At 37.3% G+C, this 15298-nt stretch overlaps 3 protein-coding genes across 6 annotated transcripts in view; all 3 read left to right on the top strand.

Annotated features, from left to right (window-relative positions):
• Positions 1-5: 5 nt before the first annotated feature.
• On the top strand, positions 6-2173 carry LOC107988120 (unconventional myosin-IXa; the record flags this gene model as incomplete). Its single annotated transcript, XM_017030699.2, has 3 exons — positions 6-40; positions 153-295; positions 600-2173. Coding segments are annotated over 3 exons (660 nt in total), but the record flags the coding sequence as incomplete, so codon positions are not given.
• A 322-nt stretch (positions 2174-2495) lies between these two features.
• On the top strand, positions 2496-7721 carry LOC103398439 (secretory carrier-associated membrane protein 2-like). Of its 2 annotated transcripts, none has more exons than XM_017030698.2 (9): positions 2496-2697; positions 3754-3831; positions 3960-4046; positions 4388-4493; positions 4572-4700; positions 5126-5285; positions 5420-5521; positions 5699-5816; positions 6344-7721. In XM_017030698.2, the coding sequence occupies exons 1-9, from the start codon at positions 2641-2643 to the stop codon at positions 6485-6487; spliced, it is 981 nt and encodes a 326-aa protein (XP_016886187.1). In that variant the 5' UTR covers positions 2496-2640; the 3' UTR covers positions 6488-7721. The 2 variants fall into 2 exon arrangements, with proteins under 2 accessions (XP_016886187.1, XP_008335288.1); XM_008337066.2 differs by having other exon boundaries at positions 2499-2697; positions 4367-4493.
• A 135-nt stretch (positions 7722-7856) lies between these two features.
• The window catches only part of bbs4 (Bardet-Biedl syndrome 4), a 16671-nt gene continuing 9229 nt past the window's right edge, over positions 7857-15298 (top strand). For all 3 annotated transcript variants that reach the window (XM_025053562.1, XM_008337064.3, XM_008337065.3), the window contains exons 1-8: positions 7857-8216; positions 8865-8907; positions 12126-12205; positions 12386-12449; positions 12594-12705; positions 12935-13007; positions 13206-13259; positions 13356-13483. In XM_025053562.1, the coding sequence (XP_024909330.1) occupies positions 8076-8216; positions 8865-8907; positions 12126-12205; positions 12386-12449; positions 12594-12705; positions 12935-13007; positions 13206-13259; positions 13356-13483 (695 nt within the window). In that variant the 5' untranslated portion in view covers positions 7857-8075. The remainder of the gene's footprint in view (positions 8217-8864; positions 8908-12125; positions 12206-12385; positions 12450-12593; positions 12706-12934; positions 13008-13205; positions 13260-13355; positions 13484-15298) is intronic.

Genomic DNA, 15298 nt, shown 5'->3' with positions numbered 1-15298 from the left:
GGGTTTTGACAGAACAAATTGAGAACCTGCAGAAAGAAAAGTAAAGATACATTGCAAATGTCGTGATAATAATACACATGCAACACTTTTTTGCATTTCATACAAATGTTTGCTCTGACTCACCCTTTTTACTGTTTTGTCTCCCTCTGCAGGGAAGAGCTGACATTTGAATTGTTGGCCCTGGAGCCGCGAGCATCAGATGATGAGACCCTGGAGTCGGAGGCTTCCATTGGAACAGCAGACAGCTGCGAAAACCTCAATGTTGATTCTGAGGGAACCATGTCCGACTTCTCCAGTAAGTAATGATTCAGAATAAATTCAAAGGGAATTTACAGTTTTTGAGTTTGGGATTGTGGTACGAGGGGAGTTCTATCTTGTCTTCCAATAAGAAGATGCTATGATAAAGGGACAAGTTGAACGTGATTGTTTTTCTCCTCCTCTTTCAAAGTTGACTAGTGGCTATTGTTAAAATGATCAGCCACAGTGCAGTCGGAATAACCATATTTTTTGTCATTTACATAAAACAAAGTACAATATTGATGTATCTGTATCTACAGGAATGATAATAGAGTGTGTGATGTTCTCTTTCTTTCCAATAGCAGAGAGAGGTCAAGTGGTGGCCTCCCCCCAGCCTCGCAGGTCTGACGGCAGGAGCCCCCGACGCCACATCCTCCATCGGCAGCCTGAATCTGTGGACTCCGTGGACTCTTTCTCCAGTGTTTCTTCTTATTCATCATCGTCCCACTACTACCCATCATTCTCAGCAAATACACAGCGCTTTCGTTTCCACTCCAAGTCGCCGCCGCAAGGTTCAGTGTCAGCGCAAGCTCCCGTCCTGACCGCTTTTCAATCCTTCCGATCTAATAGCTTAGACTGTAGCTCCACAGGGGATCACGAAAGTTTGTATGATGAAAGTCCCCAGTTCAGCAGTCGAGGCACCTTCAATCCAGAGAAGGGCAAACAGAAATTAAGAGGGGGCAGACATTCAAGACACCACAGGAACAGTGGTGGGCACAGCAGAGACCCTCCAGATATAACACAGCCAGTTGTAGTGTATGGTAACAATGAATTCATGGTATGAAGGACTCTGGGACATTATTACAATCACTATTTAACTTCACGGCAGGCACATTTATATATAAATATGTACCTAATGGGAGCTTTTCAACAGCTCTTGCTTTGCCCCCTGTGGAAGTCTGCAGTGACGACTCCCTAAGTGCTGTTCGTACTATTCATAGTGCTTCAATCTTCAGTTGGTGGAGACGTTTGCCAAGGACTGGAGTTGCTGGAATGTCTTCTCCTCTGTAGACCATACTGCCAGCAATGCTGTCACAGTGCCTCAGCAGATCTATAATCTGCACCAAAAGGAGACACACTGAACATGAGGACAGAGTAAAAGGGAATGTTGGACGCCCAGCATCAGGGAATGTTTACAGTTGTGAGGAAGTACCAGTGTAAAGGAAATATGATGAAACCATGAAACATCAGGTGTCCCAGAGGTTCCAGTGACCTTTAAGCTCTCCTATATTAGCTGCTTTATGAGTTTAAAGTTTACAAAAAGTTAAAGCAGTGGATGTTCAGTTATTACAGATTTTTTTTCCTTATTTAATACATTTTTATTGTCATAGAAATCCAATAATATACTGTACAGGTAAAAACCCACTACCAGCCTCTGTTGGGTTGGTAAGATATTTATCTTGTTTTTTTGGCAGAGGCATACAGATTAGGGCAGAAGATGGTTTACATGTTTGTATGTGTGTATTAGTATGCATGCATGTGCTGAGCGTTCATGAGTGACTGTATTTACAAATGAAACCACTTAATTTGTTTTAAGTTTGTGCTGCTTATTTCCTCTTGTTTATGGGAAATATTGCCATGAAAGGGACCAAGTCAGCTGGTGTTTTTCAGCCCAGGGGATCCCAGCCCTGTACAGAACGTTGGATGTATAATAAATCCACAGAAATCACTGCTTAACAGCCATAAAACATTAATGTAATGTACAGTACAAATCCTATGTACAGTATAGTGGAAATACAGTATGTTATTGTGTTCTTTAAAACTCATTGTTGTACCCCTGTTACCTACCCTTCCCTCACCTCTTGTCTCTGTAAAATGTTTGCTTAAATACACCAACAAGTCCATAAATTTATTAGTATATTCAGTCATTTTTTTCCAGGATGTTTGGAGGAATTTGTGTATAAACTGACCTTTTAATATACATCCTAATTCAGAGAAACCTGCATGAGACTCATGGTTGAGACTTTAACTTCCGGTATACTTCCGGGGCTTTAAGACATGAACTCTTAAACGTAACTTGGATTATGTTAATTGAAAAATACTGTGGCCTAGTTTTAGTCAGTTTTATTTATACTTGAATTTATAATTGCAATTCATATCTAAACTAGTTTAAAAGATATGTTTATAATTTTTGCGACGTTAGAGTAATTCATTAAGTAACAGGTGTTTTAACGAACTCGGACTCTGAAGAGGAAGTCTTCCTTTTCAGTAGCGCATGCGCATTGTTGCAATGTCACAGCAGCAACGCCGGGAGTGAGACCGAGGAGGAGCCGCCAACGCCACGGAGACCGCAGTCTTCTCTCGTTGTTAAGGTTCTTTTGCTGCGTATGATTTTGATCAATAATGTCGGAATTCGACAGCAATCCATTCGCCGATCCCGTGGACGTCAACCCCTTTCAGGTAGGTATCCTTTGGTTTTTAGTTTTTGGAAAGTTACTTTACCTTTCCGAGTCAAGTGAATAGAGAAAATGTTGCGTCCAAAACCAGTTTGGTTGGTTGCTGGCTTAGGTTTGGCCCAGTATTTCCTGATTTAACAAAACTCTGCATGTAGCAAGTATAACACGGTAGAAATCCACCTATAGTTATTTAAAAACATACATTGTCATTTTAACGAGTATGTGGGTTGTTACCTGATATGATAGTCATAGCCAGGGAACACTAACAGGTGTCTGCCCGTCAGGTAGACTTAAAAATAACCCGAGGGTCAATTTTAATTAGAAATTACAAAATAGAAACTGTTAGAGTATTAATTGGTTGATGGATTTTGGATGGAAATTAAAAATTGCATCCCACGACTCAGTGTTTGCATGTCAGTCCAGCAGGTCATGTGTTTAGGCAGGCGATCGTGTGTCTCGGACTCGCTAACAGTAGTTTCCATTATTAATTCATCCGCCCCTCATTTCGCTGTTCATTAATTAATTTAAAATTTCCCAGAAAATGTTTTTATTGAAATTTTATTATTTTCTAAACTTTAAAATACTAACCATTGATGCTTTCCAAAAATAAACCGAATAATAAGAGTCTCAGGAGAGTAAATTAAACATAAATGACATTTTAGAAAACGAAATCACAAATGTTTAGGTCATTGAAAACAAAAATACACTCTTCTTTAGTCCACGGTCTCACACATAGTCATTAATTAAAATGAAATGTACTGGTGCATAATTTAATAGTTGATAAATTATTTAGTGGTTAAATTCTTCTGATAATGTCATGTAAAAATGTAAATGTTTCTAAAAGAAAAACATTGTGTTGGAATAATAAACAAGAACTAACAAATTAAGATGTTATCTTGCTGAGAGTCAGTGCAATATTAGAAGTGTTCTTTCTGGACTGAATGGACTTTAATATAATGAACATTCCCAAATTTATGAATTAAAAAAAGAAAAAAGTTTGTGGTCATGGGTTTTACTTTGAATCTTATAAAACTTAATAGGATTTGTCGGTCTATTTTAGGATGCTTCGGTCACACAAGCTACCGCTCGGGCCCATCCCGTTAGTGGAGAATACAACCCATTCTCTTCTACTGAAATGGTAAGATTGAATAAGACCACCGTGGCTCAGACTTGTACGAAAATGAATGAGAAAAATGAACATTTACAACAAAGACAGTTTATCACTGAGGATGGATATGAAAAAGATAATTGTTTAACTTTTTACAGGGATCTCACTCTGGTACAACCATTCCTATATCTGAAGTCTCCTCACAACCAGCTATACTACAAACCTCAGTTGAGCACAGTGCAAAAGTAAGAGACACACTAACTCTGTCTTCTGTTGTTTTGTTCTTCACCGCTGGACCTATACTTCAGATCAGGAGTATACTGTCATTCGTCTCAAGGCTGGGTTTTAAAAAAAAAAAAAAAAATTAAAAAAAATAACTGTAAATGTGTTATGGTAAAACAAGCAAACACATTTTTAAAGATGAACATATGCAAACAATAATCATCAACCACTTTGTTGCAAATATGTCTTGTGAAGTTTGTGGATTTGTCATCACAGTACTACCTGCAGTAGTATTTATTTTTACTACAATGTTCAACCTGCATCTTATCACTTACCCACCCAGAATACTGCATCTGTTGCCCAGGCTGACCTGATCAAACAGCAGGAAGAACTGGAGAGAAAAGCAGCTGAGTTGGACCGAAAGGAAAAGGAGCTGCAGAATAGGAGCACAGGCAGAACCAACACTGGAGGTGAGTGTCTGTGGTTGAATAGAATTGTGTTTGTATTATCAAAGATTAAACATACTAACAGTGTAAATTGTGTATTAGCCAACGAGAACAATTGGCCGCCTCTGCCCAGTTTCTTCCCTGTGAAGCCCTGCTTTGATCAGAACTTTGAGGAGGACATACCAGAGGAGTATCGAAGGATCTGCAAGAGGATGTACTACCTCTGGATGTGTACGTACTCTGTACTGTAGCCCAAAATGCAGCCTTTTTTCAACAACATCCCAGAGCACCCTTATTCTATAATTTGTTTTAGAAAGTAGTTTTTAGAGTTGAAAACTGCACTGTGTGAGATGCTTCAATAAAAGGAGCTGAATATCAACATATTGAATTTTATGTAACAAAAAAAAGTTAAAATACAAATAAAGTTATAATACACTGGATTACAGTTGAACAGATATTGACAAATCTGATATTTTTGTTTCCAAAAGTTAATTCTGTTCAACTATTACCAACATTTGATAAGTTTTATATTTTTTTCAGGCATTTTTTGGCTGCATGATTAGTTTCTACAAACTAACAAAGTCTTTGGTGTCTGTCTAAACTTTGTGACTGTATTGGTCCAAATAACACTGTTTTGTTTCTCTGTCTCTCCTTAGTCCACAGTGCCACTCTCTTCCTGAACCTGCTGGCCTGTCTGGCTTATTTCACGGTAGACAATCAGTACGGTGTAGACTTTGGTCTGTCCATCCTCTGGTTCATCCTCTTCACTCCTGTGGCGTTTGTCTGCTGGTACAGACCTGTCTACAAAGCCTTCAGGTACACTATTGGTAGAGGTATTAAATCAAGGGTTTATTCATGACTTGTATGCTCAATTCTTATTTTAAGGGTATTATTTAATGCCAATATAATTTTACAAATGTCCCTAATGATATTATTCTCATCTCCCGCAGGTCTGACAGCTCCTTCAGTTTCTTTTTCTTCTTCTTTGTCTTCTTTTTTCAAGTGGCTGTGTACATCATTCAAACCGTCGGGATCCCCAGGTGGGGAAACAGGTGAGTGGAAACTGGTAGTGGTTAATCATCTGTGCTGTGCTGGTGTATGACTTAGAAACACATCTTTGCTTCAGCCTTTGTAGGCTTATTTGAGTCTGACAAGTGCAAACACCATACTTTCTATTTACTTAAAGTTTTAATTTTGAATATGGTATTTTTTTTTTTTTTTTTTTGCAGTGGATGGATCACAGCAATCAGCATGATTCGTGTAAATTTGGCTGTGGCCGTGGTCATGATGGTCGTCGCTGGCTTTTTCACTGTAAACGCTGTCCTGGCAGTCATTCTACTGAAAATGGTAAATATAAAGGTTGTTGTACTTTGTACAGCTTGATTTACTTTTTTTTTTTTTAAGAACTATCCACTTTGGTTAATACAATGTATTAAATGTAAATGTTGGTAATGGTTGCCACTGAAAAAAAAACATGCCTTTTGTTTTAACCTGCTATAAATAGAAAGCCAGGTGTGGTGTGGTGCAGACAAAGTGACTGACATTGTGGCTTCAGTTTATTTATTTACACTCACACTAATCTGAGCTTCACTTAAACTAAGATGACGCTGACGGTAGGAGTGTGAGTCTTTGCAGCCCACACAGAAAGCAGAAAAACATTAAGGCTGGCTTCCATGACAGGGCATTAAAATCCAGGGTTTTGCAAAATGCTGCAAGACAGAAATGAAAATCTAAAGGTTTATTTTCAAGACTTGTCAACGCCCAATGCCTGTTCTTCCAGGCAACACCTAAGAATATTTTTTTAAGTGTCTGACTCATAATCTCCATAAACGTGTCACTGCCTTTATCCCCTTCTCTTTTCCTATTTTCTTTAGGTCCATGCGAATTACAGAAGGTCGGCAAGCGTTTCCAGGGCCCTGCAGGAATTCTCCAGTGGTGTCCTGACCAATAGAACCGTCCAGACTGCTGCAACCGCAGCTGCCACCTCTGCTGCTCAGGGAAGCTTTGGCAGGAGTTAGGGAAACTAACCTATCTAAACTATCAGTTTTCCTCAGGGTTGTCTCCTCTTTCTGAATGTCACTACAGGAATGTGAGAAACAGGCCACAGCCCCACATTCTCCAGTGAGATTATGGATCAAGATTAGTTCACATAATGGAAATTAGTCTTTTTCTCCTCCAAGATTTGTAATGCGTTGATATAATTTAAAGACAGCTTGGGGAACAGTAAAGCCATAAAATACTATTGTTTTCTGGAAAATGTAGGAATTCAAAAAGTGAAGGCAGATTAAAGACAATATAATATGAAATAAAAGTAATATACGGCACATTGATACTACTATCAAATCAATACAATATATAAATCAAGTACAAAATACACCATGGAGTTGGGGTAGAAGTACAATTATTTGAACCCAGTTCCACGTAACAGTAGTTAACACTATCAGTTACAGAAGAAAAACAAAAAAAAGGCTTAGAATAAACAATGTATGTGAGGTTCAGGTTGTTAATATAGTGATAAGACATGAGAATGTTTGAATATCATTAAACGAAACATGGTCTTCATACAGTACAGTATGTGTACATACACAGGCTAAACAGTCTGTTACCACTGTCCTATTTAACAACAGGTTTTCTTTGCTTACTCCTAACTGGATGATTTTAAAATGAAAACATGTTACACTGCTGGTAAATATGGAATTTTATATTTTCATAAGATCAATGAAGGTGATGGGATGAAGGGGGGGGGGGTTCAGCTAACTAAAGTTAGACTACAGTTCTGCACAGCATAAATGAAGTAGTAGTTCTTTAACTGAAGGTAGAAACATTGTAGTTCATGTAAATGGAAGAGAGGGGGAAGGTAAAGTCACAGCATGAAGGTAGGATTAATTACTCCAAGAAGCACGTTTATGCATAATATGTGTATTTAGACTTTGTAGTATTTAGCTGCTAACCGTAGGTGGCATGTTACAAAACAGTCACATGCAGGTCGTGTCTGTTAACCTTTTTGTTTAATTATAACCTCAGAGCCTGGACACAAATGTTACCCACCATTTTTGTGGGAAGCCTAGTTGGCATCTTGTTGATTACTAGTGTTTTATCTGCCTCTTTTCTATGGTAATGTTTTTGCTGGATGTGTAATATTAAGGATTGTTGTAAATACTGGTGTCTTATTTAAGTCTAATTTACAAATATGGTATATGGAAAATACTTTCATTCTGTACCTGGAATTAAAAAAAAAACTTTCTTTTGAAATTATGACCAGTAATATTCGAGTCCACTACACACGTACGTATTTACACTGGCAGTACTAGTATTTTAGCAGTAGTACATTATGTCAATACACGTTGTTTACCTGTGTGTTTTTGTATAAACGTTTCAAGGAGTTGAAACACCGTTAAAGGTATATAATTATCTAATTTTTAGTCATTGATATGTTTAAATGAAACATTCAGCTATACTGATAACTACTCTACTGAAAACTCCTAAATATAGCGTAAAGGTAGTTTTAAGCTAATTATCTTGTATACAAAAATTCTAGGACTTTCCTCTGCTACGGAAGCCTAATTGGACTCATATTTTCTAACAAGAAATCGTAGAATCTTACAAATGTGTAAAGGAATTAAATTTACGTATTTCGCAAATTACTTTTTATTATTTTTACGTTTTGGTCCCACGTCCGTATCCATGGCAACAGCTTCTGTCGTTGTTCTTTTCAAGATGGCGGAGCAGGAGTCTTCATCCACAGCGGTGAGTGCTAACACACATAGTTGCTGTGTCTTTTCATGCAGTTAATTCAATTCATTACAAATATGTGGTAAAAGAAACACTAACGGACAGTAAATGAACTACCTCTAGTATTGAACTGAGCGCTTGAATTGCTTCTGTTTAGCATTAAACATTAGCTAGCCGCCATGCTAACACACTCTTGGAGGAGATTAGTTAATGATTACACAGAGCCTCTAATCTCCGATTCTGTCAAAAACTGCTCAGCTATTAATTGATAACGGATGTTCATTTTCTGACATCTGACAGATGTTAGCGTGTACAGTAAATCTGTCAATCACCGCGTCAACAAAACGTCATTGAGAGGATTATGGACCAGTCTTTAAATAACTAATCAACGGCTCTTTGCGTTAAGTGTTGTTAAAGTTCCCTCAGTTGTATCGATTTATTTTGTTTGACATTCTGTAATGTTCAAACAAAAACACGTTAGACGATATGCTCCTATAGATTTACTACAACAGACTATTGTTTTGTTTATATTTCACTAAATCCAATAAAAAATATCTTGTGACAGACTGTTAATCCAAGATTCACGTATCTAATGTTATGCTTTGGAACTGTACGTTGTATTCTGTTTTTATGTAATCGTTTTGTGTTTTTGTCATATTTCAGTTGCCTGTTGCTACTGAACCTAAAAAAAGACGAGCACCTAAAGGTACAGTCAATTTTAAATCACTTACACCAAAAACAGATGCATGTTCTTCGGGTTGTTTTGTTGTATGATAATCGAGATTGACACTATTTATACAGCAGAGGTCGCTGTTACCCTTCCTGTGAAACGATTGGCTAATTTATACTGAAGCACTTTGGCCCGTTGTCAGGTTATTCTTTGTCGATTTTAACTGTTGAGACTAGAAGCACTATGGGAATGATTATTCGAGTACTTTTTGATTCTACCTAGTATTTACTACAATGGTATGTGTTAAGAATAGGGCAAAGGACTACATTTTAACCTTTATTATTGACAAAGTATTTATGAACCTATTCATGTTTTTTAAATGAACCTTTAAATCAATAGTAAATGAAAACACATCATTGACAATGATAGTGAATTATTTGTCATTGTGACACAGCACACACAATGAAATGTGACCTCTGCTTTTACCCCATCACCAAAGTGAGCAGGGTGTAGTGTATGGGGATGGTGCCATGCTCAGAGCTACTTGGCAGCTTTTTAACATTTAACATTTTAAATGAGCCTTAATTTTACTCCCCTCGTTTAAACATTGTTGATGTGAGTTTATTGTTGAGAAGTCAATGTCTATGATTTTATTTGCCTTTTCTCTGATTTTTTTTGTACGTTTCAGTAGTCAAGTGTATTTGTAAGAAGAGCTTAACAAACATGCTGTTTAAAAAAATAAAATAAAATCACATAATTACTCTGAGTAATGTTAAACAGCTATACTAGAAAACAAAACCAAATAGTGTCACTAAGATCTATAGGATTTAGATTTTAGATTTAAGAAGATTGCAGCTTTTTGTCTGACCTAACAGTTAAACCAATCAACACTTTCTAAAATAAACCCTTCAGTCCATATTAATTGATTAGTTATGTCATGAGTTGAAATTATACACATGTTTTGCATGCGTTATTATTATGTTCAAAGTGGTCGCAGTTAGCACAGTAGAATCATTGGGGAAAATATCAGCCTGCATGCTGGAGAATTCTATAAATTATATAAAAGATAATTGCGTCAATTTCTCGTCCACCTCCATTAAATTCCTAAGACTTCTAGGTCCTGGTGGTAGAGTCAGGAAACTTGGTGTTTGAAGTTCCTTGTGGTGAAGTTAAAAATTATTTTCATCAGAGTTTTCATTACGTTCTCTCCATGTGTCTTTTGATCTCAGCATGTCTCTACTTTGCTCTTATCCCCTCTTAGCAGATGGTTTGCGGCACACGGAAGGCAAATCTGTCTTAGCAGTGGCCAAATCTAATGAAACAATGAGGAAATTCCTTCATGTTTGGGATGAAGCTTCTGGACAGACCATGTTTGAAGCAGCTCATGCTAGGCTTTTATTTCGTGCACCTTTTTCTGCCATTCTTTCATCCAGTAGCTGCACAAACACACATCACATGTCTCTCCTCTCCAGGTTTATACCCTGCTTTGTGTACATGGACGGAGGAGCAGCAGAGGGCCGCAGCTGAAACACAGTGACAAGAATAATATTGCTTTCTCAGCAGGGAGAAAGAGGATTAGGTCGCTGCAAATATAGGGCCTTGCTGAATCTTGACGAGGCGATTGTATGAAGGCCGTGCAATCTCACACTTACTGATGGAGAGGATTTCTGTGAAGTAGTTGGAAGAGGAGCCAGTTCTCACCCCAAATCAACAGAACTGTGCTTGAAATGTTGACAGATGAAAAACAGGAGGAAGCTTTATTGTAATTCTTCTTGTGTTTTTTTACACAGGCACTTCACTAATGACATCCCCCAGTGTCTGCAGCACACACAAGCATAGCATTTCATTTTTACCTCCCAAGGAATCCTATTTTTAGCCTTGGAGGCAGGTAGTAGGTGCAGGATAACTGGCAAACCATAACTAAACTCTTCATTTCCAATTGAAAAATGAAAAATTATCCACTGCGAAAAATACTTGAAGAACTGCAGTTTGGTTCTGGAGGTTATCAGTGTATCCTCCCTTTAAAGCTGGATTTTCATTCCTGCAGTGTACTTCCTTTAAATCCTGTTCTGTCACTAGTACCTGGGCTGCAGGAGACATGTTTGCCCTGGCAACGAAAAAAAAAAAAAACTCAACCCATGAGATGAGACGTGGGGAGGGGAAATAACAGTGTTGCAACAAAAAAAAACTTTGTTACAAGGTGACATTAACAGGGCAACTTGTGCATTGATTGTAGTTAAGCCTAGGGTTTTGTTAGAGTGTTAACATCTATGTTATCTGTCAGATCAAAGACTCGCTACTTCCTGCAGAACGAGGCTTTTCTTTTACTCTGACGTTAAATAAATAATAAAAAAAGATTAATTAGACTTACTCTTAATAATCTGTCTGCTTGAGCTTTTTCTAACAAGCTGGGATTTAACAGTGTGTGGGGGGATTTGTCCTAAATTTAGTCTGGATGTTAGTTTAAATGTCACATCTCTATTAACTTGTCACATCAGAGACTTAGAAATTACTTGGAAAGGCTGAGGATACGCCGAGGATCAATTGTGCACAGTGGAGGTCAAAATCACTGAAAAGACATTTTTAATTATTCAAATGTGCTTTGGGGCAGTGGTGGATTAGTGGTTAAGGAAGCAGACTTGGGTCCGGAAGGCTTCAGGTTTGAGTCCACCAGCTGCCAAGTTACCACTGAGGTGCTCTGAGCAAGGCACCGTCCCCACACACTGCTTTCTGGGCAGCTTAAAGCTGCCCACTGTTCACTTTGGTGATGGGTTAAAAGCAGAGGTCACATTTGGTTGTGTGCTGTGTCATAATGACAAGTAGTTCACTTTCCTTTCCTACAATTCAAACTAAGTTTTACCACAGCATTTTTGAGCTTTATTTAGGAGATGTGTTTTCTTTGACATGACATTAGAAACAAAATCATTTCACAAACAGGGAAACATTCTATATAATATAAACAGATAAAGCAGTTTTTGACATATGCCTTCTCTTGTTAATCACTCAGCTCAAGCATTGTGTGTGTGTGTGTGTGTGTGTATGTACTGTATAGGTATGTATATATTCACATATATAGTAAATGTTGTATATATTCCTACCTTGATTTCTCAAGGGCAGTTGCCATTTTTCACCAATTAACACAATTAACCATAATTCATTTTGACAGGTTTTTCCAAGCAAAAATAGTAATAAAAATAACGAATGTGAAAGTTTTTCTCAGTTTTGTTTTTTTTCTTATGTTTTTGTATTAACAGCTCCAGAACTTCCTATAGTCGAAAGAAGAAACTGGCTCATCCACCAACACTACATCCGCAAAGACTATGAAACTTGTAAGGTAAATGATCCTTGTTTAATATTATTAGTTTCTTACAGCAAATTATCCAGCAAATAAATCCACATCTGAGCTATGTGCTGAATATTCCCATAAACATCTCATGCATAGTTTATTTTTTATTCTTTTCTTTTTTTTTATGACCTCTAATTACTGACAGTCTGCTGCTCTTTGTTCCTGTAGGTGTTTATCAAAGAACAGCTACAGGAGACTAATGGAATGTGTGAATACGCCATATATGTTCAAGGTGAGCTGACATTTTCACTTTAACAGTTTTATCAAATGTGTGATGTTAACTAACAGCTACATCATATGCTTTAATGTCTGTGTGGTCTGTGCCTTTGATTAAGTTAAATCAGTTTTCTTTAAATGTATTTTGCTGTTTATGCAGCATTAATCTTGCGTCTGGAGGGAAAGATCCAACAGTCCCTGGAGCTGTTCCAGAGCTGTGCCATCCTCAATCCCAGCAGCACTGACAATCTGAAGCAAGTGGCTCGATCCTTGTGAGTGTGCAGCTCTGTATCAACGTTTCTCGTTGTTTGTTGTCAAGACAGAGAGACTTTAAGGACAAATTATCAGTGATAACATGGAGGCTGTGAGCCTGTAATGAAAAGCAATTTTTAAAGTTGGGGGAAAAAAATTAACCCAACTGAGTCTGAAGTTTCAGCAGTATTAGGATCCTTATAAAAATCCTTGCAGCCCTTGGATTGTATTTGTTTGTTCTTTCTCTAGATTTCTCCTGGGGAAACACAAAGCAGCCGTTGAATTCTATCACGAAGCTGCAAGACTCAGTGAAAAAGACTGGGTAAATAAAAAAAAACAAACACTGGCTTTTAAGTCTGTAAACTCTCCAAGTAATTCAGTCTAAATAATTTGAATATCCTTTATCTCAACACTCTTACCCAGTATTACGACTGGAAATGCATGTGTCTTTGCTTTGGGTTTTAAAATAATGTGAAGAATATTAGACTGACATATAAAAAATTATATTTTGTCACCTCAGGAGATTAATCATAATCTGGGAGTTTGCTGTTTCTTCATCAAAAACTTTAAACATGTGAGTATTGCTTTCTTAACCCATATTACATTGTATATTAGGATGTACTCATTCCAGTGTGTCTGATGATGTATTATTTATCCTCGGTTTTGTCAGGCAGAGGAGCACCTTAACACTGCCCTGCAGATAAATAAACACCACAAAACCTTCATGATGCTTGGAAAAGTCCATCTACTGACTGGAGACACTGACAAGGCCATCGACGTGTATAAGAGAGCAGTGGAGTGAGTACTCACTAAACACCTGTCTTATATTTTTTACACATTTCTTTATACATTTCTGTGTTTACGTCTGCATCACACAGATTCATGAACTTACAAAAACATTTTCCTTCTAGAGGTTATGTAAATCACACATTCACAGTGGATAAATAATTTTGACAATGATAATAGAATGCACCCAAACAGAAATGTTGAACGCTTCATTGGTTTTTTTACCAGATCAGAAAGAAAAACTGTTTATAATAAAAGAATAGACGTGATGAATGCAAATTAAAGTCACTAACAATGTAGTAATTTAGAAAACCTTCACTGTGAATTTGTATCATTTTTTGTAACTAAATAGATAAATGAAGAGGTTATGGTAATGTAGCTCTGACTGGGCTGTGTAAGTGTGGTCATTGTGAAGTAATTTTAAATTCTGGTATCTATTCTACTCAAAATTTCCTGTTTAATTTTAAATAACAACACAAGTCTTATTCATGTTTTGTAAATTCTTCCCCTTTTTTAAAAAAATAAAAAAACTTCTCAAGGTCTCAAAACATACTTAGAATAAAATAAAAGAGACAGTCCTGGTCCCTGAAGGCAGCACAGGCTGCTGAAACAACAACAATGCAGTATTTAACAAACCTTTTTACCTAGTCTTTTTATGATTTAGTTTTCCTCCATGTCTCCTTTGAGGCTCTGGAAACTGAAGGCCAGCATATGTTCTCAATCAAACTTGGACAGGAACAGCCTCCGTGAGAGAGATTTATCCAGAAAATTTCCCTCTAAATTTAGTTAAATCCAGAGTGGCAGGTCGCCCCAAGACTATAGTTTTTGTATTTTTGCCTCTTTAAATTAAATAATTCTAAAATGTGTATCTTACGAAATAAAGTATTAGGAATATCTAATAGTTACTTGAGAATTGAATTGGGCGTCACTGTCAAGTACTCTTCTTCCTCTCCCCACCAGAAACATTGTCTATATCAGCCAGTGTAGACAAATGCTGACGATGAACACTCTCCCTTACCCTCCCTTATCCCCGATACCCCAGATCCTCATCCGTTCAATGAGAATAGATGTGCAGGTTTTACAGTGTTTTAAATAAAGTTCAGTTGAGATTTTAGGCAAAAGGTGGGGAAGAGCTGACCTGGGGACACTTCATAATAGTCCTATCTACAAAAAATGTCAGAAAATACTGGTTTAATATGTATTCATATTCATTAATCTGTATTCATTAATGTCAAAGTTGAAGTTAGAAGTTGACACAAGCAGTGCCTTGTTCTTGGACAATATGAATACATGTGTACTTTCACTACTTTCTGCTGTCCACACACTTGTGGAACAAGAATTTATTGTGAATACTTGTCTTTTTGACAGGACCTTTCAAAGATGCAGTTCAATGAAAGATAAATGTCTCTGCTCTTCAGCCTGACTCAGATCTTTTACTTGGCTCTGTTTTAGCTCAGGCTTTTTTTCTTCCTTTTTCACTCACGTTCACATGCTGAATATTTAAACATGAGCCAGCGGAGTAAATAAGGGAATGAAACCCATGTCTATAATAAAGCTCATTACGTCTCCTGCCTCCTGTTGGGTATAAATATATTAATCAAGAGCCAATGCTCATGTTGCCTCTAATGAGACGAACCACTGTGAGCCTTATTTTGAAGCTCGTCACTTCTCCTTATTCTCTTTATTTTTCTTTGAGTCATAATGTTCCCGCAGGTTATAATTAATGCTCCAAAATTAGGCTGAATCAAAGTCTGATTGGATAATCAGCAGACTCCCAGAATATCAACTATGTTTACTTTAGGACAAGTGCAGGAAATAAATGTGATT

The sequence above is a fragment of the Cynoglossus semilaevis genome, unplaced genomic scaffold (genome assembly GCF_000523025.1).
Source record: "Cynoglossus semilaevis isolate Cse_v1.0 unplaced genomic scaffold, Cse_v1.0 scaffold1721, whole genome shotgun sequence".
Classification (NCBI taxonomy): Eukaryota; Metazoa; Chordata; class Actinopteri; order Pleuronectiformes; family Cynoglossidae; genus Cynoglossus; species Cynoglossus semilaevis.
This window is presented reverse-complemented; position numbering and strand designations above follow the sequence as displayed.